Source organism: Sylvia atricapilla, chromosome 1, assembly GCF_009819655.1.
Source record: "Sylvia atricapilla isolate bSylAtr1 chromosome 1, bSylAtr1.pri, whole genome shotgun sequence".
In the NCBI taxonomy this organism is placed as follows: Eukaryota; Metazoa; Chordata; class Aves; order Passeriformes; family Sylviidae; genus Sylvia; species Sylvia atricapilla.
Window position 1 is genome coordinate 86,949,678 of NC_089140.1, and position 25,250 is coordinate 86,974,927.

A 25,250-nucleotide genomic window follows, 5' to 3' on the forward strand; every position below is an offset into this window, starting at 1 on the left:
AGGCTGTATAAACTCTCCCACATCCTGCATCACCATTGCCAAACAGTACTGAGAGGAGGAGAGATGAAAAGTTGCTATAGTCTCTAAGAGGGCTCCTGTCACTGCACGTAAATTACAAGCCAAATATGTTTTATCAAAGAACCATAAAACCAAGAAAAACACAAAATATAATTAATTTCTAGACGAAATCTGCAGTCTTAAATCCTGTGCTTCCCTTTACTTCAAGTATTCAAAAATGAATCTGAGATTTAATCAAAAGTCATTCAAACAGAACAAAAAATATAGAGTATACATTGCAGAGAAGGCTGGTATCTTACAACTGTCTCACTACTACTTTTCCAGATCGCTCACAACACAAACATGGCAGCCCTCCAACTGTCATCCTAAATTCCTTGCTCTGTTTAACAGATATTAGTAACATCAAGCACAAGTTAGTGGAAAACAATTTTTTTCAGTATGTCACTCATAAGCTGGCAAACAAGAAATTAAATTAAAAAATGTAAACCGATGTGTTAAAGACCCTATACATAAACAACAGTCGTCATCTAAAAATATTATGTTCAAATTAAAATTCTTGGATGCAGAACATGACAATTTATTTATATATTTAATCTTTCAGTTGCTGGATGACACCAAGTCTATCTTCAGCCACTCTCCCTGAGAGTAAAATCTGCCCCTGAGAATACCAGTATTACCATACTGAGGCTCTGTGCTGCTGTCAAAATTCACACATTTCCCACGGATCAGTACTTGAGAAAAGTCTGCAGCCATAGCAGAGGAACACACACACACAGGAAAACCTGAGAAGTTACTCTGTGCCAAAGCACAAAAGGCAATTTAAAATGCTGGTACATACCACACAGCTGGTGAACAATGAATACAACTCTTTCCCTGGATTTGTATCAACGACACATCTTTTCCCATGAAAAAAAACTGCATACAAACTGTACTACTACATGCACAGCAGTCCTACAACTCATGTACCACACACATGTTTTTAGGAGCAGAGTATCACTAAAGCCATTTCTAGCCTAAAGCATGACAGCTAAAGCATTCAAAAAGGCAAGACTCATTTGTCATACAGTAGCAATAAGTGACAAACTGTATCCTCACACAGCAGATAAACACCTCTCTCTTGTTGCAGACATCTGCACTGGTGTTCTACAGGCAAGTGGAACAACTTTTACAGCTTGTGGACACATCCTCCACCATACCAAGACAACAATGTAAATTGATTCACCCAGCTGGGATTGACACTGGGATGATGACAGAAACATCAGCTGCTTACTGGTTACGCATCTGGTGGAACTTCAGAATGTTCACAAAGGAACTATGGCATGCAACCTGAATCAAGGAATTCTGCAAGCAGCTAAGCACAGCAGAAGCTTCAGGTGGGGAAGTTCTTGGCAAATCAGTATCTCAACGGGATGATGACCAGCCCTACTATACTAAGCACAAACGATTTTTTGTAAAGGGAGAGAAAAAGATACCTGTAAACAGGACTTTTTCTTAAAAGACAAGGTATTTTTGTCATGTGGAAGAGGATCTATGATTCCCCTGTATTTCTCAGTCTATATGTAATAAAGCAGAAGAGTACTAACAGAAACAAATGGATGCACTAAGGAACACAAATTTGAAAACAGTATACCCATAGTAAACAATTTTCCCCTTCAATTTATTCAACACTTCTCACTGTTTTGCTCCAAAATTAATATAATCAACATAAGAAATAACAATACATCAGGTAGAAACTCAAATATTTATCAAACAAAATGAAGCACAAAAAGCCAAAACAGAATAATTAGCTGAAGTCTATGCCTAAGATTAAAGTTATACAATATTTTTGCCCAAATACTCCTAAGTAGAGTCACCTTTAGAGAATAAAAGAGAACATTCCTTCTCTTAGTAACAAAAAATTTGATTGACATATTTTTGCAAAGAAGATTTGATTAAGTTACAGCAACAGTTATGTTAAAAGCAGTAACAATTAAACAGCCTTATTCCTTACAGTTTCCCTGTAAGCAGACTGTACACAGAACAGAAAACAGATGGGGAAAGATGAGGTGATGAAAAAGGAAAATAAAAACCTAAAAAAAAAAAAAAGGAAAAAAGGAAGAAAATAGGAAAAAAAGGGGAAAAAGGAGGAAAAAAGGGGAAAACTTCTAAGGGATCCCAAGGCAAAAAAGCTTTTTTCAGAATGCAGTTCTCCAGCACTTTTAAGCAAAATTAAATTGTCACTACCAATGACCCAGTATTCTCCTCATGACAAAGGTCTGGCTCAGAACTGCCGTTTAGATGACTCTCATAAACCAGTTCACAAAGCTGATGCAACCAGAAAAGAACCAAAACAGTCACCTTCTGCAGGCAAGATATGCTCTGCAAATCAAGGTCTGAGTGCCTTGTCAACACAAACAGACAAAAAAGAACTGTCAGTACAGTGATTCTGAGTAACTCTGGTTTCTGCTAAATCCCATTTAGTGTGCTTCACCATATTTTGAGAGATGAAACCTGAAAAACACCTTTCTGTCTTCCAGCTAATGAAAGTATGACAGCCTAAAGAGCACAATACTCAGGAAAAAATTCTAGCAAAATCAGAATGAATGGTACTTATGTGAATGACAAAAAAAAAAAAAAAGAGCAAATTTTTCAGGCTGTCTTATTAAGACCTGTTCTTTTCATTGCACAGTATGTTCTCTGTCACATCAATTTCTTGCTAACACAGGATTTTGAATTATTCTTCTCCCCAGGGAGAAGACAAAGAGACAGTAACATAAACAGGCAGGTGTCTGTCTCTCTAAGCAGGGCATAAATTAGAAAAACAGTAATTTTAATACTATTAATGAAGAAGTCCTCAGAACATCAGGATGAAAGTCCCCCTTCACAAAGAACCACATCTTTCTGTGGTTTCAGGACCGTATTTCATGTAAAAAAATATTTCTTATGCTTTTTTCTTAGAAAACAAGGAAGTGAGGGCAAAAGCAAATCTGAGAGTCATGACTTCATTTAAGGATTTTAGTATCTATCATATGCAAAGCCAACAAGACAACAGAATCTTGTCTGCAAAGTACTGCAGTGGTATCTGCTTCATAAATTGCAGACAACTTCTTTGCTGAATACACTGGAAACTCTTGAAGACCAGGAAGGAGCAGTTATTAGACCAACTGAACTGGTACCATTAAACTCCTCACCTCCAGTACTAAATATCAGTATTCAACAAAAAAAAAAAAAAAAATTGGAAAAACATGAGTGTTCAAAAAAAAAAAAAAATCAACAAAGCTTATACCCCCTCATAATCTTTTAATAAACAATTTTAAGCCTAGTTGTTCTGTAATGGATTCAATACAGTGTTAAAAAAGCCAAAAAAGTTGTAAGTTCTCAAGCCTGTAGGTAAAACTGTTCATTGTATAAGAAAAATGTTCATCATCATTCACAAAAGATCCAAACCAAAGATGACCAAAATTACGTTTAACATCTTGCAGAACAGAATACTAATTTTTACCAGATTGCTGGAAAATTATTTTAACTGTTTGTAGGAGTTACAAGAAAACCCCATATTTGGGGGTTTTTTTCTGCTGTGAAGGAAAACAACAGAATTCATAAGACAAAAAAACCCTCATCTGGTTAGCTGTTTCAAGAGAAGTCAAAAAAAACATAAAAGATATAAAAGACACCTTGGAAAAACTGTTGTTTTTATTCCAGAAAACAGAAACAGAAATGTCTTAAAGAAGTGAAAAAATAAGAACCGGTAAGTTAAAAAAACAGCAGCAAAAGAACATAACCACTCACAGCGGCCATTTGTGGGAATCTGTAACTTTTCCAGATTTCAAAATTCAGAAAAAAAAAAATCTCATTTCCAAAATTAAAGATTAGACACAGAAATACAGGAGAACTGCCACCATAATGCTTCGATCTCAAATTTCAGCATATAATTACACAGGATTCTATGTTTATATTGATGATAGTCATGTAAAATGGCAAAAAAAGGTAAGAGTAAGTTGTTTAAAGCTGCCATTTTTAGATTTAAAAGTTTTAAACCAGATTTTTAGTTTTAGAAGTACACATTCTGTCAAGTTGAATGATCTCTTTGGTTTGATTCGCAGAAAATGCATGAAACTTAATAATAACTTAATTTTCTAGTATCACATTTCATCAAAGACCTACCCAAAAAACCAAATTATAGTAAAGTTCAAAATCATGATGGATATCAAAACACTTTGTCTGAACTCTTTTAAGCCACTTATGTTATTCCAAGTGAAAGTATCACATGACTCAAGCTACAAAGTCAAGTAAACTCACTATAGGAAGGACTTTGAGCATGCCATATTTAAAGTGGTAGGGTTTTTTCTCACTGCAGTGCACACAGAAATTCCTCCCATCTGTCTATGCCTGGTCCAGAAATCCAGCTATATAACATGTAACTGCCAACAAATCAAAAGACTAGGACAATTAATAATGAAGAACAGGAAAAAAAAATCACACCTTCATTCTAAAAAAACCCCCAAAACAATAATAAATCATTCAAGTCAGGCCTCCAACAGCCACATAAACTATCCTTTGTTAGAAAGTTCTTATACTAGCATCTTCTTGACATTTTTTTAAAATAGATAAATCTGATTCACAATTCGGACACTATTTTGGACAAAATGAAGGCATTACAGACTCTTGAATTTTTTTTTCTGAATTCCCTCCAGTTTCATGCCTTTAGAGCAAATTCAAATGTTTCTTACAGAGTATTCAGTCACCTGAGGGTTGGGAGGAATGTTCATTATTGGACTCATCTTCTGTCATTGAGATTGCCATGGCAATTGTTGAAGCAGCAATGGAAATCATCTGACCAGGAAGCTCTGCCCCTGTAAAATACATATGTGTATGTAAGGAACAAAAAGCTTAAGTCTTAAAATGTTTCATTTGGTGTTAAATATCCACTGGAGCTGTCAGGCAGCAGAAATTATATGGATAGACATTGTCAGTGTTTAGTATGTATTACATGTAGTCAATATAATGAAACAGGAATGAGTGCTATTAATTTCAGCATTACAATACACCTGCAGCCAAAACTCAAAATCAGTTATTTGCTTAGTGCTTTTCTTGATAATCAGCTGCTACCAGCCAAGACATGCACAGCTGCTGGCAAATTTTTATACCAGTTAATCACCTTTACTAAGCAACTAAAACAGCCAGAAAGGAAGAAAGTTTCCTTCATCAGGAATATACTATGCCTTTGCTTTTTTCCAAACTGACATGCAACGGGAAAAAACTATTCTTCTCAAAATCTAAACACAAAACATGTTTTTAAGAAACCATTTTAAGAACAAATGACTGGATATTGGAAACTTGCTGGATGGAGTTGTCTTGGTTTCTCTCATACTCAGTATTATAGGAGCTACTAAACCCATATTGCTCATTTCTTTCAAAATTACCCTGTGATTTCAAACATCCTGGGCTACCTTCATGCCTGAAATTACATATTGAAATCCATAAACTCAAGGAATTTGGTTTAATAATGAGTCACTACCTTACCATGGAAAAGAAACATCAGTCCATGGTAATCCTTTTCTGCAAAGAATCCAAGATTCACTTCAGCATGAGTAAACCACTTTGAAACACACTAAACATCCTATTGTAAATTCTTGCAATTCATATGCTATTGAATTTATGGAGATACAGCCCAGATTATTTTATGTGACTTAAGTGAATTTTTGCCTCCAGCAGTAAAAGAAACAGTGACTTTTCCTTACCAGAAGACTCCTTTCCATTCTGCTGTTCATGCAACATGCCTACTGTCATCAGAACAACTATAACCAGAAATACAGGAATTCTCCAGGAACCTGCCACAGAAGCTGAAAGACACAGTGTTGGGATTTTTTACAATTACATCATTAATAAACCCTACATTGAGCAAGACCAAGAAAGACAGCAAATCAACCAAAAACCAAAGAAGTCATAAAACAAACAGGCTTTCTGCATCAAAGAAAAGGAAGAATAGAAAACAAACATGAACAAGTTTCTCAATGAACAAACCAAGTTGTTACTGTTCCTAACTTCAGTGACATTATGTTGATATAGAGAACAATTTTAAAAACAGTATTTAAAATCACATGAAAATACATACAAAATTAAAACATTTTTGATATCAGAGAAAAGTCATGTTCCCCCAAAAAATGTGTATTTATGTTAGATCTCCACAGAATGGGTTTTTTTCTTGCATTTTTCCTGTTCAGCCTGTATTTCCAGTAAATACAGGACTGTCAAAATTTAAACAAATGCAAAGCCACTACATACAGCTTAAACCTCAGGGAAGCATCCCTCATAGTCAGAACCACCCTTGAAACTGGTGCTAAAGTAAAGTAAATCATGAAGTACCCTGTGAAACCTTCTATCATGGTAGTCTTCTATTCATTGCATGATCCTTCCATCATAACCTCTAATATGAGAACATAAGGTGATAATCTATTATATTAAATGTGTAATGTAAGTATATAGATTACTATAATCTTATATTTGTATAAACAGATTATTCGATTACTGGCAAATATATTTTATACTGCTGATACCATCCTGATATGCTTGCTGATAACAGACAGATTTTTTTTTTTTTTGCTTCTGTTACTACTATTAAACACATTTTTGCAGCTTCAGCCTTGGTTAATGGCAGGCTTTCAAAAAAGTATCACAAAAGAAAGTCTAAAGCCAGCCTCATGTGACCCCACCCCTTCCTCACTGTCAAGAAGTACTCTGTCTGTGAACCAAGTAAGTGAAAACCATGGGAAGTACAACTTACGAGGAGTGGAAGGTGTTGCTCAGTATCTTGATGCCTTCCCATTCCCTACTCCAAAGCTCCCTTCTGGACACATCCAGCCAAAATTACTGAGCAGACAAAACAGTTTGCATTTCTGCTCAGACTCTATTTCACAGATTTAGCAGAAGACCAAGGCAAGGAGCTTTGTTGACAAAACCCTCAGTTACCAGAATAATAATTTCTTGTTACTCACCTAAGTGAAAGAGCAGCATAATCCAGACAGGAACAGACACTGCTTTTAAGTAACGTTCAGTGCTTATATTCCACTTGAATGAAACCATCAGCAGGTAACCAACTACCAGTGTCCATATCTTTAAGAAAAAGATACAAATAGGTATGTATATACACATCAAAAGTGAGCTCTACTGTACTCCTGCATGTGTGTACATTCATGCACACAGCCAATAACTGCCATAGACAGAGAACTGAAGTCAGCTTGTAAATCTTTAAAAATCCATATTGCAATTATTAGATGAGTTCAGCAGCAGCACCTATGTGGCCTCAGGGAGACCGAGCTGGCCAGCACAGCACTCATTCCAGCATGGAGCAGTTTGCCAGCTCCTGTGTTTCAGTCCAAACACACAAAAGGGAGCTTAAGCCAAAGAAGCCATTAGGAAGCACAATAAAAATTGCTGTTCCTTAGTGATGCTGGTTCAAAAAACAGATGTCTTTTTACAACACGTGACACATAATTTTTTCATTTCTTTTAACTAAAAAACCAGCGACAGGAAGACATCATTGACAATCTGGGTTTGCTGCTTTTAACTGCCTTTTACTACTCTACTCATCAGATAAATCACAATACAGACTTGGAGTTAAGAATCTTGAGATTATGAATTTGAGCTTGAAAATGCTGAAAAGAAAGTAGAATGAAGCAGAAACCAGAAGAGGCACCAGGAGGTGAAAAGCTGCTAGTCAGGAGAGGATGTGAAATAAAAGAAGTACGACAACCTGTAAAAATTAAAACTCAGTGTTTCATTCTTAAAATAAATAACTGAAGGTATTTCTAGTTTAAATTCAATGAACACTCCCTATCCATTACCAATTAAGTACACCTTCAAATTTACCCTCATAAATCCATAAATCCCAATGAAGTTTGAACAGAACGTCTATTCAGAGCATTTACTGAATCAGATATCACTGTAAGAAGAAAGAATGCACAGGGAAGAAGTAATTAGGCAGAATACACCGTAAGAGTTTTCACCTCTGCACTATACAACTCATGCTGAAAACACCAACAGTCCTTGAGAAAAGCAGGTTTGTGTGACTACTACCATGTATGTATCCAGTTAGTGGAGAGAAAATCTTGGCTGTACTGAATTGAGCAGATAAGCAGTGAGTGACGATCCCTGATAACTTCAGAGGGAATCATCACATAATATGCAAGATAATTTTAAATCATTTACGATATGTGAACAAAGGCATACCTACCCTTTGCACACTAACACTTCTCATCTAATGCTTATGGCCAAGTGTGAGTCAAAATAAATGTCTAAAACTAATAGAACCCACGGACACCAGGACTAAAGTCACAAGCAAACAAAAATTTTCACCAGAAAGGCATAGCAGCATTCCTTTAACAGCACAGGTTTGAAGCATAAATTCACTCATAAGGCACTCTATAGCACAGCTCAAATTGCAAGAGGTAACTCATCACAAAGATACTCCCTAACATCAGCCACACAGCATCTTTGTATGATGAATGTTCCAGTTCCAAGATGATTTTCTCTTTGGCTTTTGAATTTAATGATAAATTACGAATAGGAGACTCAGTACATTGAGTAATTGAAACTTTCTGTTTAAAAACAAGCCAAAACTAGGAGGCTAACAGAGTATAAGCCTATGTTTAACAGCCAACAAAGCAAAACAGATTGCACTGCTTTTAGCCAGGCATGAAGCTGAACATTATAGGGTTCAGGTACTGAATATTATTTTTTGTATTTGAAGTTAAAATAATTAATCAGTTCTCATTTCTAAAAGCTTAGCAAAAGACCCAAGTAAAAGTATTTATTTCTACTGAATAGAGAGAAATAGCTTACTTTTAAACCAGTCATCCTGTTTCAGAGATCAAACAATAACCTTCCTGAAGCCCTGTAAAGAGAACTGTGTAGTCAACTGACTGGGGCAAGAAGTTTAATTTCAGTGACACCATGGAATAATCAGCTCCTTACTGGTTAATGTTACGGCCAAGCACATCCCTACACTGCAAGAACCAGCGCACAGGAACTAGGGTAGCCTGCTTCCAACAGTTCATGGCTGAAAGCAACTGACAAACCAAATTAACTTAAATTGATTGACATGGACTAGGATTTCATCCCATACTAACTTGGCAACAGCATATTTCTTTTTTTTTCCTTAACCCTTTAAAACTTTAAATGTTACATAATCCTTCCCATTGTTTTTTTGGATGGTCTCCAAAAGTTTTGGCTTGAAGAGCTTGAAGAATATTAATAGCCTCTCTACTATTATACGTCATTCTCAAGAACTGGCATAATTGAAACAAAGAATGAAAGACTGCCTACTTTCACTAAAATTAAGCTACTGCAATCGTTGCACTGAAACTGTAATCGGTAAGATTCCATGCTAAGCCAAAATGCCCATAAATTTGATTTGTAAGAATGTACAGTTAACCAGGTAACTAATACATACACTTCAGATTTTGCAGAATGCATTAGCTATCATCAACTATTAACCAAGCTGAAATCAGTTGCAGATGCCTAATTTTCACCACATACTCAGAGATTCTAAATCACGACTCAATCACAATTATTGTTCACAGACATGCACAATTTCCATATATAACAACTTTGGGATACTTTAATCCTGCAAGCTGCCCTTCTTTCTTCCCTCACCTACCAACATCTTTGTTGTCTTAACAGACAGAAAAGACCTCATTTTTCACATCTTCTCTGCATTTTGTAGCATCTCTCACAGACTGAACAAAGCGTTGCTTTGCCTTTAGACACGTAAAACTATTTTTCTGAATAAATAGTTCTAAAACTGCAAAGTAACTTGGATTGTAGCACCCATTTCTATATTAAGTAAATTTAAGAGGCAGATTTAGAGATGTTTAAGGAAACTATGAAGGGCTTCAGTTCTGTTTAAATTGCCAACTGGAGACAAAAATCACACCATAGAAAGATACAGCTTTTATGTTAAACTCAAGCATCAGCTTCAGTGAATTTTCTTTGAAATTTCAGTGACTTACCAGCATGAACTATCATTAACATCACTGAAAGTTTGTTTCCCCTTCCTGTTAAAGCTGAAGGATTTGAAAATCTGAGCCACTCTTTTTTGCTTTGGTCTCATTTTTCAAGAACAAGCTCTTACTACTCAACTCTGATTTATACTGGAGAGTAAAATCCATTATTTACACAGTTCCCCCCTTTTTTTCCTATCAACAGATTAACCTGGAAGGAGAAGGTGCTGCAGATGAGCACATTCAATAATTCACTGCTACTGAAAGTGGCAATTCATTGTCTCCTACTGCCAGCCGGGGAGTCCCACCTCTTCTGCACAACAGCTTCAACACTCATCCAGCCAGCTCAAGCTCCCTAAGCTCATAAAAAAATACCTGTAATTCAGTTATAGCAAAACAGGCCCATAGAAATATGACAGGCATCAACAACAGAAGCATATGTCACAAGTGGAAAAAGTAAGAAGAGATTCCCACTGTAGAAGACAGCAAATCTGTTGGAATGATTTAGTCTTCCTTGGAATGCTGCCCCAACACCTCAACATCCCGCAGCAAACACATTTCCCACCTGCTTCATGTGCCTTCTCAGGCACATGGTGTGATTCCTGGCCTCTGTGCAGGACTTCAGCTGTAGGAGAATGGCTAGCTGCAAGAGGTCACGTAAACAATCTGCAGCTGGACAGCAAGAGGATGCTGGTCAGCCCTTATCTTTATAGTCAGGGGCACAGCGTCTGTGGGTGTAACTTCTGGACAATATCAAATGTGTAGCAGAAGCCATAGGAATGCAGAGGTGAGAATTAGTTCACGCTTTTTCATATAACCAACAGTGAGCTTGCTTTAGGACTATGCATGAACTTCATTAGCTGTGCTATAAATTGTGTAAACTCTTCTAAATAAACTGAGTCTTGCTGATCAGTCGTATCGATTGCGGCATTTCTCCCACTGACCGCGACATTCAAGCGATCCTTCCAACTCAGGATATTCCATGATTCTATGAACCACCCCACAAGTCAACACAACAGTGAAGACTGAGAAGATGAACCAACAGTTACTTCTTTTGATATATGCCCAGTCAACATTTTTCAGTTTTTAACAAGTCAGCACCTAAAAAACTGAGTGTCTGAACTCTTTCCTTTTCTAATTGTAGCTCTACCCTCTCCCCTGACCACTTGGAAATGATGTTTTTTTCCCTGGCTGCTCTTTCCCACTTGGAAATCATAAGGCAAGGTTTTTCAGAGATTGCTTTATTGGGGGGGCATTTTAACTGAGCTTTAAATTTAAAATTGTTTGATGGAACTACAGATCGAATTCAAATTGCTTTCATTTCCCAGTCTCAGTGTTTTGAGGGGAAAAAAAAAAAAAAAAAGGGCCAAACTACCTCATCAGTCCCCTTAAATATTTTAGAACAAAATTTTCATTTGTAAAGATGGTTTAAAGAGGTGATCTTATGACACCAGTTCACTATTTCTACATCTCCCTCAAAAGTGGTGGTGCAGGCTGACAAAAGAAAATGAACCTACCAGAAAAGCCAAGCAGAAGAATGTTGGACTTGAAAAATGAAGCAGCACAAGGCATTACATGCACTGCTAAAAGCCAAACTGTGTTTGCCTTCAAAAAAAAAATCACAGTGTTGTCTTCAACTGCCTCTTCATTTGAAAATAGCTTTCTAAACGATATAAAAGATAATGAGGCAGTTGACAAATTATGAAAATGTCATTTTGACTCCAGTTTCCAGAACTAAAATTAATTTAATGTAGCTTTAGCACATTTTCATTAGTACACAAGAGGAAACATCCCATAATGTGCAGAGTCCAGCAGAATAAGAGTGTGTAATTGCCTCTCCTTTTGTCCTTTTAGCATGGAGACAGCCTTTATCAAACATGTAAGAAAATACCCAAACTCCAACTAATTATACATGTAAGACTATTTTCCACCTCAGAGCAAAGACCACCAGCTCTTCTCTTTACTTAGGAAGCCTTCATTTACCTAAAGGAGGTTCTAAGTGAACACAAGTAAGTTATTCCTTGTCCCAGGTCCAAAGGACTAGAACAGTGGGCTCATTCCATTTCTTCTAGAAATGACCATATGTGACATATATCCATGTTGATACTTCTGGCATTAAAATACACAGACTACTAAACCACATGAAACAGAAACATGGGATTTAGTGAGATCACCCCTTTTTGAAGGGATGAAAGTACGAACTTGTAACTAGAACCTGGGCCAGGGGGGAACTGATAATCAACATCAACAGTGCAACACATGGGCTAAAAATTAATTTCAATGTATCCTGCAACATTTCTGACACAGAACTTAAGAAAGAAAAATGAAATCTAAGATATGCAGAAGACTGAAGCAATAGATGTTGAGAATAATTCTCCTTTAGTTCACTTTTCCTGTCTTAATACAAAAGCTACTTACGAGAAACTCATAATAAAAATGCTGTTCAGAAATCATATTTATCAAGATTCTCTTGCAAAAAGAGGTTTCCCAGAGCACATCAAATTTTTTCCCTGCAGACAGAGCACCACTCTTCTGACATACTTCATGGGAACACTTTTGCAACAGATGGCTCCTAAATACACACAATTTCTTCACCTTCTACTTTTATTATATAGAGCACAGTTAAAATTTTGCTGGATGGTTCCATAATGATCATTCCTTTTCAGAGGTGCTGGAAAAAGAAACATTGTGTTCAACCAATACATATAAATACCCATATATAACTAATATTATGTAGCATACATCATTAGGCAAGTGCCAGCTTTGAGGCTGTAGTTCCTGCATATAAATCAGAACAAGCTCCTCAGCCTCTCCAAGAAAGGTATCTCACTGCAGGTTCTTCCAAAACTGAGAGTGGGTGTGGGAAAAACAACAGCAGAAAACACTATCAACATCCCAGACTTTCCCTGCCTTTTCTCACCTTGTTTTCCAACAGGCCACACGTGGCCTCTACAAAGTTTATCTCTACCCAGCAAAGTTGTGAAAACAAACTAAAATCTGTGGTTTTGGTAAGAAGTATTTACAGTCAGTACTTGGCTTCATGATTAATAAGCCAGGATATCAGAATAATAATAGATTATAAACAGCAGAAATAATACTTAAGAGCTTGTTCACATGTTTATTTGGGTTTTGGAAGGTTTTTTATGGTGGGTAACTTTTAGAAACCTGCAAGTCCACTCTAAGAAGAAAAGGAAGGAAAAAAAAGCACACCTACCCTAAATGCTTGAAGAAATAGAAATTGTATGCACATTAAAAATCAGAACTGAGAATTGCCCCATCAGGTGAACTCGACAGAACATTTTGTCCCCGCAGGTGATATTCAACAGGACTGTAGAAGGCAAACATCTCAGAGCATGGAACCCAAAGCGTGTGCCAGGAAGGACGCTTGGAGAATTTCAGTCTGCAGGGGCTGCTTGGGCACTGCTGGCATTTAATGCCAACACAGAGGTTTCCCTGGGGGATGTCTTTCACAGAATCCCTGATGGGGAGCAGACAGTACACCAGCCAAAACAGGTAACCATGTACTCTGACAATATTCCAATACAGCAGTCACAGCAATGGTGGGCAATGGTATTTCCAGATCTGCCCAGCACCCTTGTGAGGATAAGACTGATTAAGGGCTCTAACTGCACGGAAACCCCCAGACCAACATGAATTGTACCCAGTACAGTCAGAGATATAAAAATACACTGAGACATACATGACTACACAGCTGTGAGCCTGACCAATAACCTGTGACAAATCAAGGAAGAAAGACTGGCCGGAGAGAAAGATTTTGACAGCCCTGTAATCAAGTTCACTACAGAGAATTCTGCTCATTATGATTACATCAAATTTAATTTACAAAGATAAACCTCAGAGCCAACACAGAGCAGCTGTATAATTCTTTACATCAGCTGGGATCTACAAACTAACCATTTTCCAAATAAATACGAGCATGTAAATTCTTCCTCTAAACAAAAAGAAGAAAATATAATGAATAGCTGGCATTGGATATATATTAACCTAAGTGCAAAACATCAGCCTAAAGTAGTTTGAACTCTTGTCACAGAGCAAAAGAATTTGGTTTTTAGATACAGTGTTGGCTGTGACCAAGCATGGTTCCTGCAAAACTGCTGCAGCCCAAAAGCATGCAGGACTATATTCAGTTCACTATGAGATAAACTCCCATCCTTTCCAAGAAAAAAACTATAGAGAAAAACATTCCCCTTCCCTATAATAGGAAACTGCTGTTTGTGCAGGGCCTTCTGCATCAGAACTCTCCAAATACCAAGAGAAGGCTGGAGTCAGAACAGGGAACTCATCCGGAACTTTTAACCAGCCTCTAATTTAAGTTCCAGCAGCCAACTACATTTTTTGAGCAAGCTTCTTTGAAGATTATAAAGCCTGAAGGGAAAGAAAAGGAGACCGTGGGAACATGATGCTTAGACTAGCCTAAGATCTTGAACTTGTTCTCCAAATGCAGTGTTTTGCAATCAGCTATCAAACAATCCAATCATGGAGGCACCCAAATTCCCGAACTGCAGGCGTGACTTAAGAACCAGGGATGGGAACAAAGGCACTTCTGAATCTTGACTCATCAACGCCATGAATGACTTTACTGGATCTGAGGACAGCAGGACAGGAAAGCTTTTTAACATACTGGTGCCAAGATACACCTTACCATGTCATTGTCACACACAATGACTGCATTTGAAGAATTTTCTTTTTTTCTAGAACTTAAGAGGAGAACTTCTGTCTCAGTATCTTGATCTAGTAGATACCACCAAAATACCTTTAGTTAGAGAATAACAAATCATTATTCCAAATCCTCGTAATTCTAATGACTCGCATCCACTCACATTTCTAGTACAGGAGAGAGAATCAGAGAGAGGACAATCAAGCATACAGAAGGGACCATAGAGGATTCAGACCCCAGAGAAGAAGAGTACAATGGAGAAACCAACTCATCATACCCCAAATTCTCACCCAGCTAACAAGCGGAACATATGCATGCAAATAGAACTCCAATACAACACAGCAATTAAAGGGCTTTAAAGTGCTTAAGTGAAATTAAAACTGACACTATTAACTGATCCAGCTCAGGGGCTCCTCAGCTGCATAGATAAAATTAAGTTATCCTGCTACAGCTCTGAGGTAATACACATCAAGCAACTGCAAAATTCAAAAAACTGAACTAACACTGCAAAGTGTACAGATGATGCCAGACCGAGTTGCAGGCATTCACAAAGGAAAGCCCACAATTTTTTTTTCTCCTATAAAGCCCCAGAAGGGGACATAGACAACTTGCTTAGAAAGAAACTGGTTTGCTTAAGGAACTCTCTGATAGTTAGTTGACCCAAACCCAAAATCTTCCCAAGAAATTCAAGTGTGAAGAGCTGTGGGAGCTTACTATGTTTTGTGCAGTTAAAATCCCACCACAGGTCAAAGAACACAAGTGTTGAAGCAGAAACACCAGTGCCAACCAGAAGGATCAGAGACTGCTGAACGAGGTTGTACTGAGCAAGCACAGACACCTAGCAGTGCATTACAGCCATAGTTATAATTGTCAATAAGTGCAGCTTCCTTCAGCATCCTTATATTTAAAGTGTTAGGTATGGCTTAGTTAACAAACTTTTATTAAAAGCCTGGACTTAGCCGGGTCAGTTAGCGCAGCAGTATTATAGATTTGTTAAAAATAAAACAAAGAGGTCAGAGCAAAGTTTTCAAAAAAATCTTAAGCTTACCAAGCAAATTGTGTGGCAACAAGTCAAAGCTTCTCACTAGTACCAGGCCATGCTTTAGTTGTGCTACTACTCAGCTGAAAGTAAACACTGGTAGCATCTCGCCTCTTTATAAAGAGAGAATATGTCTCTGTCTACTCTGTCCTAATTATACTCCTGAGGACAAAACAGACCAAAAACACATTTCCTCTGACATCTTCCAGCACCAAATAAAGTCAAGAAAATCTTTTCCTCCAGTGTTTACTTTCAAGAGACCAAACACATTCTCTTTTCCATTCTATTCACACTAGAGGTAGTCTGTCGAAATACTCTCTGTCAGTCCATTCAGGAACACTGTTACCTAGGAAAAGGGCATACTTTGTTTAAAAAATAGAGCAGCTTTTGAAAAGTCTCTGACACTAAGAAACCTGAGTATGCCAGTTGTACATCAGTATCTAACAAGAGTACAACTTACTGATCTTCTGATCTTTCACATAACAATTTACTTCTGCTATGTAGTACTTTTTGTATATTCAGTTATAATTAACAAATTGCAAAAGAGTTTTGTCAGAAGTTCTAACTATCCTATCGACTAGAACACAGGGAAAACTAGTCACCCAGGATTTGTTACCACAGTAACATCTGTAAGTCAAACAGCTTGACTTTCAGCATTCAAATTGCGTTTGCACTGTTTGACACGCAAAGAAGAAAAAGAAAACCCTACTCAAAAAAAAGGGAAAAAAGCTTTAAGGTGCCTTCGCCCACTCCGGGTCACTTGTGGAGCCGTGCTGCTATTTCACAACACTTGAATACACACCTTAGACCTCAACAAGCCTCGATGTTTGCCCAAGAACGCGCCCGAACCACCTCTGACTTAGCAGCATCTGCAGAAGCGGGGCACGGCTAACGCGCGGCCGCGGAGCACCGGCGCTCACAGCGCTCACAGCCCTCACTCACCCACTGGCTGCTGAAGTAGTCGAGCCCCTGGCAGATGACGCGGCCGGCCTGCGCCAGCAGCACCTGCACGCCCAGGGAGCTGCCCAGGCAGTAGAGCCCGTAGAGCAGCGGGCCCCCGGCGCCCAGCAGCAGCAGGAGCCGCCGCCGCCGCAGCACCTGCTCGCCCAGCGCCTCCACGCCGTAGTTGGCGAAGCAGATGGGCAGGAGGAGGGCGGCCAGCAGCACCGGGGTGCGGGAGCGGTGCAGGCGGCCCAGCCAGCGCCGCCCCAGCGCGGTCAGCGAGGTCTTGAAGGGGTGCAGGAAGGTGCCGCAGAGCACGGCCCAGAGCAGCGGCCGCAGGAACGCCTCTAGGATGAAGTACACGAGCACGGCGGCGCCGCAGCACAGCCCCGCGAACAGCAGCGCGCCGGTGTTGTAGAAGGCCTGCTTGATCGGCTTCTCCAGCCGCGGCAGCGACATGCCCGCCGCCCCGCCCGGGCCGCCCAGCGGCAGCCGCGGCACGGCCGCGCCCGGGGAGCCGCCCGCCCGCCGCTCTCGGGCCGGCGAGCCCGGAGGGGCCGCGCCGGGAGCCGGATCCGCGGCGGGAGCGGCGTCGGGAGCCGGGGGCTCTGCGCTGTCCGCCATGGCGGGCGCGGAGCGGGGCCGGGGCCGGGGCCGGGGCGGTCGTGCCCGAGGGCGGGCAGCGGCCCCGGGCTGCTCTAGTGCCTCCGCGCGGCTCCGGCCGTGCGCCCAGCCCGGCGGGAAAGGGGCGGCGCCGGCCGGGAAGCGAGATGGGAAATGTAGTTCTGCTCCGGGGGGCGGCGGCCGCGCTCTCCCCCCCGGCAGGAGCTGCGGGACTGTGGGGGGCTTTGATCCCGCCCGGACCCCGCCGAGCGCCGGCCGACGCTGCCCGGCGCCTGCAGGGCCCTTGCCGAACAGGGCGGCCAAAAGGCTGGAGCAGGGAAGAGCCCAGCAGCTTGCGGCACAACCTCATCCCCAGCCCTGGAGCGCAGCCCCGTCCTGCCTCGCTGAACACTCTCCTCTGCCTACTGCTGCTCTAGTCTCGGGCGGCGGAACAAATTCGGAGATTCGGAGTGTCACTGCATGGTGGAGAGCAAGACTGGTTAGACCAGCTGGAGGATTTTGTCTTGTCTGAACATGTTCTGGCAACAAATTATTTAACAGGGAAGCATCTGCTCTTTTACTGGCACTCAGGCCCACTGAAGAAGTAGTTGTTCCATCTGGTTTTTAGACCTGACATTTATGACACTGTGTAGCATCAAATGCTATTTGCATATAATCTAGAGAGGAGCCAATTTTCTGCAGCTGGCATACACCAAACCCCTGACTCCAGGCATGAAGGCACCTGCTAATATTCTACAGGTGGACTAAATGCATCTGTAGTAAACACTCTTGGGCTAAGCAAGTTTTGCAAGGGCAAAATTTGAACTCAGTGCTGGCAGTGTGCTTCACAAACAATTTTCCTTCTGTGGCTTAAGACAAGCCTTCAGCCAGTACTAAAGCTGTTGCTAATGCTGCCATAAAACCCTGAGAGGGACCTTTCTCTTTCTTTTCAAGGGGGTAGAGCATATCCTCTAAGTAATAATAAAGTCACATACCACTAAACATATAAAAAATGCACATATATATATATATATATAAAAGGAGGAAAATAATCAAATTCCTGTATTTTTTAGAATTTACATGCAAGTTTAACCCTATGTAACTTCCTGTTAGATTGGAGTCCAGGAGGACTTTAGTGGAGCATTTCTTGAATGATGGAGATGTTAAAAAGCTGTAATTACCCTGAGTTGTCAATCGTCTTTAACTTGTGAAGTGGGAATACACCTATTCACAGTTAGCTTTTAAATGCAGAGGAATGCCAAGGCAATGGCTAGATGAGACCTATCCTTATCATAATGCCAAGGGTGAAAGGTAGAGGTTTTTCCACACACTTCCTGTGACTGTGTTGCAGCCTGAAGCTGTAGGTGGGGCTGGGCCCAAGCCAGATTTTAAGGTTTGGCACTGTAGTCTTGACTTGTCTCTGCAAAGCCTTTCCTGCCAGTTACACGGAAGCTCACACTTGTAAAGGTTCATCTGAGCTCCTGCAGTTCCTTGTTTTCCCTTTGCTGAATAGATCACATGTAGGTTCAACAAAGTACTTTAATTTTATGTCATGAAAGCACTTACAAACCTACAGACACTCTGTTTGATCCTCATGGAGATGAGGCATTACAAGCAGTTGGCCATACAAGAAGCTTTTATTGAACCTTAAACTGATACTGTCACTCACAGCTCTTTGATCAGATAGATCTGCCTCCTGGCAGGGTGCTGAAGTAGGTAACAAGAATGCATCATTACCTGAACTTTTCTCTTTAGTTCAGAGGCCAAACTCTAATGGCTAATTACTATACCTTTAGTGCATTAAAGTTCAATTAGCAAGTGTCAATTAAGATTTACACTGGGGGAGAGTGGAGAGTTCTAATCCTTCTGTTAGCTAAACAGAGATGCCAGCAAATCAAATCTTCATAGGCACATCCTTATTCCTTTGATTTTTCTTAACAGACTCAGTCGGCCACGTTCTGCAGGAACAGAAATCATTGTCACCTCCTTGACCTCAGTGAAGCTATAAATACTGATTTACATAGGCCAAGGATCTGGTCCCTACTGTTTAAGACCTTTCCTTTCCAACTATGTTTTTCACTATCCATTATAAACAACCAAACACATTAGAAAGGGGAAAAAACCCCAATAATGCAATAAAAGAAAGATTTCTAATTCATGTATCACCACAACAGGATCACTTAAGAACAGGAACATGACCCATAAATGTCAGAAAACAATCTCTCAATCTCTTTGACAGCTAAGGGAGGATGTGTGATCTCCCCAAGACACACCCCAGCCTCTAAAGCTTAATTCCAGAACAGATTTCAAATAGCAACTTAACAGCTGGTTTTGTCTTAAGATTTGAAATGGTAAGACATTTTAGATTAGATGCCCGTTTAGGTATAACTTGCACTGCTGCATTTGATTTAGGCATTTTTGTGGTCAAAGATAAGTAGCACACCTCAGGCTCCTATACTGCCATAAATTGTACAACAGTCTCTTTGTATTTTTCCTATTAGGAATTTTTCAAGGTTGAAGAGGGCAGCAAAGGAATGCTTTTACATTGGTGGAGAAAATATGTATGCACTGAAAAGTACATGTGAAAAGTACTGGCAATCTTTGGTGCTCTTCTATGTAGAGAAAAGTATAAAACCGGGTATTAATTAGTAAAAGAGAAACTTGTAACTTCTGTCTGCTTCTGCCTAGCACCCATGATTTTGTGCTCTGAACTGATGCCTTTTGAGTGCATTTCATGAGGTCAGAGACACCCCTAGCTCCTTTTTCACTCCATGTGCAGTCAATACAGACCAAAGTTCCAAGCTGTCTTCCACATGATACTGAAATACTGGACACTGAGGCAGCCAAAAAGCAGAGGAGATAGACAATGCCAGCAACTGCAAGTTAATCATTATTTACAACCAAAATAACCACATGGAGCCGTGAAATAAGGCAGGAACAAAGCCACAAGGTGTCAGCACTGGCCTGTGTATTTAGAAAATAACTATACCTGCACCAGAGACTTCGTTTTAACCTGTGTTACTGAACATTTGTGAACATTCAGTTGAGGTTAATTTCACTTCACAAATTCACCTCCGTTTAAAGTAACATCATCTTCAGATCAATGGAAAATACTCACTGTTAATTAACTATTACAGTTTCACTAGTACCAGAAGCAAAGAAAAAAAAGAGTTAATTATTTAAGATGTAAAGATGTAAACTTTACATCTTTAGGTCATCTGCATATACCTTTTATTTTGGGCTAACAAAAAATATTCTTTTATGCAGCTCAACTGCTAAGATGAGAAGGCTCCAAATTAAATGTCATTTACAAAATATTGGTGAAAATAAAATGAAAACAAATCCTTGGGAACACCATGTCTGATTGCACCCAGTGATTATAGCCTGACTTTACTGCAGAAACAACTCTGTTCAACATCTCAGTTAAAGTGTACAAAATTATCAGCAGAGTGAGGCTTGAATGATTCACACGGAAGGCTGTGAATCTCGTTCAGTTAACAAGGGGAATTAAATGCATGGTTGTAAGGCAGAGCAGTCAAGAGCACCGACACAGAAATGTTCAGTCACTGGAAAAATCATGCAAAACAGCACCAGTAGGACCTGTGGATGGACAAAATTCAAAATACTATCTTGCAGGGTTATCCCACATGATAGCTGTGTGCACAGAACAGGAGCTGGATATACAGAGACCTGAGTAACAAAACAATGTTTGGGATTCCTCAGGTTTGTGACCAATTCCTCACCAATCCATCAGCAGTCGTGTACTGCAAGACAAACAGAATATAATTTAAGTCTATTCGAATCTATCTGGTGTAAGTAATACCTCTACTGATCATGATGGCTTGGACAGTGCACAAGTAGCTGACACACACAAGACCCATCCTTCCTTGCAGCCTGCAGCTGCAGGCTTGCAATAATACTACAAACACAACAAACATACCACACAGTGTAAGAGCAATACATTTCTTGTTACCCTGAGCCAACTCTTCTTCCCAGTCCACCAGTAAGGAGCAAAAATACCTGCTCAAACCTGAGAGATCTCAGAAACTGAAGCACCCCTGTTTGAGAGACTTCTACAGCTGCTTTTGCTTGTTGAGTATCATGGCACTTCCTCCTGTCTGTTGCAAATTTTTAATATAGTTTTATTTTCTTCTTATCTGCAAAAGCCTGTTCTCACTGCTTCAGAAGCCATTCTGGCCAAGGAACAAGGCAGTGACAGTAGATAAAGAACACCAAAATTTGTAATATTGCAACTTGATCGTATTTGTATCAAATAGATTACAAAAACACAGCACAGAGGCCACCACAGGGACCTCTAAATTCTACACACTTATAGCAGTTGACAATGTGGTTAATACTTAGCTAAAATAGAGATGATCATATTTACGTACAGCTTCATTGTGATTCACATCGTGAAAAAAAAAAAAAAAAGATAGTCTTCTCAAACCTGTTAATTCGCTAATATGACCAGCCTAGCTGACTTAAATGGAATTAGTCAGGCTAAAAAATTCAAGACCATGGCTTGGGAATTAATTATTAACATAGGCAGAAGCAGAGACTTCTTTAACCTCATGGAGACTTTTTCCCTCTTTATAAATGCCATACCACACATTTTTTTAGACTAAAAAGGCATTTATTGCAGTATTATAAATATCATTGTCCGTCACTGTCAAATAGCTAACAAGGCTCACTTGAACACCAACATTTAGTATAAAACAGATGTTACAAAGCAATACTTGAGGGCATGCACTGATTGTAAAGTAGTCCCGTAGGTCACTGTAATTTCATTATCTATTCACTCAGTGTTATTTTTGCTGAAAAGACTAGAGCACAAATACAAAGAAGTTTGGCAAATTCATCTGGACTACAAAACCTCCATTCTGCACTCCAACCAAATGCTCATTTGACTTCACATGGCTGCTGGGTATTGGCATACAGACTGAAGCCTGGCATAAAGAATGCAGAACACCACTTAACACTATAGTTACAAGTTTCTTATTTGTATGTTTTATCTGTATATCAGTCTTGACAACGCTGAATAAAGTCCAAAGGTAGAGATGGCATTCCAGGTTCAACCGTTAACTTCATGTAATACGAAACAAGTGGCAAGAGTTCACACAGTTATGACAGCCTGCTTATTTGCAAAGAGGTTAAAGCAAACCACACCTCAGGATATATAAATCAAAAATACCAAGACATACCAGGCATGTGTTATAACCTAAACAGAATTCAATATGCTAATAAAAAATATCTGCCTAAATAAAGGCTGGGGACATCACACACAAATGTCAAGGTCCCACAATTCATTTTTCTAATGAGTTAATAGGTTTGAAATTTCATCTTTGAATCTCTTTGTCAAGACTTGAATGATAATTCCAGCTTTAAAAAATTCTATTATGGTAGTTATTTATATTTCAATACTTATCATTACTTTCATATCACCAAGGGTAAAAAACTGAAAAAGGACCCATTGCTTTCTATGTGAGCAGTCAAGTATTTCAGAAGCACACACCATATTCCGAAATTAAATAACAAGATTTTTTTTTTTCCTCCTAGATTTAACTGTGGCATCTGTGCTTCCTTTCCTATCACCCTAATACTCTATATGACAACATCCTTTTGACTTACTGAACTTATTCTTGTTTCAGCTTGTATGGAAAAAAAAAATAAAAAAAAGAGAAAAAACAGTAATACATCTAAGACTGTGAGGTTATTTTTTGTACTGAAGAAAGAAGGTGTGTGTATAAGAAATGCAAACATAATCACCACATAAGTAATATCTCAGATTCATAAATTTTTTTCCTCACAGATCATTTTGTCTCCCCAAAATCAGCTAGGAGACAGGGAACACATAAGATTCTGTGTTTTGTCTCCAGAGCAGAATTTAGCCTTTTGTTTTTAGACTCTGTTGTATAATCTTGTACAATTCTCAGACTTTACATGCACACACAAATATCTTCAGCTAAATCACATTACCTAAACACTAATTCTGTGAAGAATACTTTTCATTATTTAAACCTTACAGATCACTGTTGTGAAAAATCAGCAGGAATATTTTTGTTCCTCGGCACAAAATCTAAGCAAATTTTTCATTTATTTAGTCTTCTACCAATACCACCATAGGAAACTGAACTGAATGACATCAAAAGTAAGAGAGAGAGAGAGATGAAGTTAAATAATGAGTTACCATAAAATTTTCACTTCCCTGAGTAAGCATTGAAGCCATAACAGATTTCCAGCTGCTTAGCACTTCTGAAAAATCCAATTACTTCTTCAAAAAAGCAAATAGGAATTTAAGAATCATTTAGAAACAGCTCAGAAAAGTGCTGGTAATTCTGTAATGCCCTAGTCCATAAAGAGTACAACACCTTTACAGAAAATGTCTTAAGAATGCCACATGACAGTTCATCTTTGTAAGGACATTCCTAATTAGCCTCCAACTGCAGCTCAGTATGAGCCTATGTGGAGCAGCAGCTGTTCTAAGATACAGGTTGTGAAGTCCCAACGTCACACTGGTTTGGAAGAACATTCCTACTTAGCTAAGAAACACAGAAAGCGGGCAAAAGCAACAGTTGTGAATGACTATGGAACTATGCCAGGGGAACTTCAGATGGGACCTTAGGAAAAGGTTCTTTGTGAGGGGGCCCAGTCACTGGAACATGCTTTGCAGTTTCTGGATGATGCTCTGATTCATATGGGGTAGTTTGAGGCAGTCCTGTGAGGAGCACCGCATTTGTAGTACTCTAAGATCATTATGGAACCCTTATGGGTCCCTTCCAACCTGAGATATGAGTTCTATTCAAAATACTTAGTAATCCCAGGGGAAAAAAAAAATCTGTCCCTTTCTTTACAGCAGATTCATTGCTCTTGCCAAGTCATAGCGCAGATTTTTAAAGCAAGTAATGTCTTTTAAGTCTGCATTTTCACACCTATCAACTCCACAAGCTGCACACATCCTCTCTGACATTTCAAAATTGCACTGCTTTTCCCTCACTATCTGAGCCCAAATTAGGTAAGTTAAATAACCACATTTAAGCATATATAATTTTATCAAACCTACAGTGAAAGTAAAAAAAAAAAAAAGAAGTTACCAAAGTGATTATTTTATATTAATAAAAAATGTTTAGAAAAGGAAGGCATACCTAGATCTTACTCTGTATTTGCAAAAATCAGACACCTTGATATACAAATCACATATAAATAACTAGATAAGAAAAAGAATGTGTCAAGCTGGCACATGGTTAGAAAATTTATTTTCTATTTTAATAATTTTTGTACACAAGGACATGACGTTTTCTTTAAAATTTTCTAGTTAGATCCACATCTATCCTGGGCAGGTTGAGGAAGAGCTGCCCAAACTGCTAGAGAAATAGTGAGAATGGAATTTTAATTAGAGGAGCTAATGTACAAAGCTGTTAAGAATTAGAGCCCCCATTTTTTGATACTCAGACTGCAGCCAGCAGGAAGTACCTGCTCACTGGCCGTTCTACAAACTGAGTAGGTACTCCCTGCTGCAGCTGACTGCTGCTGTTGCCTCTGGGCTCTTGCTGGGGTTTTGTACCTCTGAAGGCCAGATTTTACTTGGAGCTTGACAGCAGAGAACATCTTGTGGCATGGTCTGACCTGATGCCCACCCACATCATGCCTTGAACAGCTGGGACCTACCTAAAAGCCAAACTTTCTTTCAAGTCAGACTCTATTCCTTCCCAACACTACATCAAGTAGTATTTGCTGGATAAAGAGTGCCAGATGGGCACCACCACACTTTGTAAATTTATACAAAAATAGAAAGTTTACCAAAACCATTAGCACTTCCCTGTCATTTGTCCTCACTACTAGTCTCTCCATTCTTCAGTTCCAAGCTGTTTGGAGTCACCAACGCCTCACTCTGCAGCACTCAAGCAAACTGCTTTGCCAGTTTTATTACATGGGGTTGAAAAGGATCATACCAATTCATGTAAGCTACGCACATCCACAGCTCCATGAACCA

At 39.3% G+C, this 25,250-nt stretch overlaps 1 protein-coding gene across 1 annotated transcript in view; it reads right to left on the bottom strand.

Annotated features, from left to right (window-relative positions):
- The window catches only part of TMEM245 (transmembrane protein 245), a 73,700-nt gene extending 56,419 nt beyond the window's left edge, over positions 1–17,281 (bottom strand). Inside the window, exons 1-4 of the mRNA XM_066327167.1 lie at positions 16,658–17,281; positions 6,993–7,110; positions 5,739–5,840; positions 4,743–4,850 (exon numbers count right to left, since the gene is read on the bottom strand). Of these exons, the coding sequence (XP_066183264.1) occupies positions 4,743–4,850; positions 5,739–5,840; positions 6,993–7,110; positions 16,658–17,281 (952 nt within the window). The remainder of the gene's footprint in view (positions 1–4,742; positions 4,851–5,738; positions 5,841–6,992; positions 7,111–16,657) is intronic.
- Positions 17,282–25,250: the final 7,969 nt, after the last annotated feature.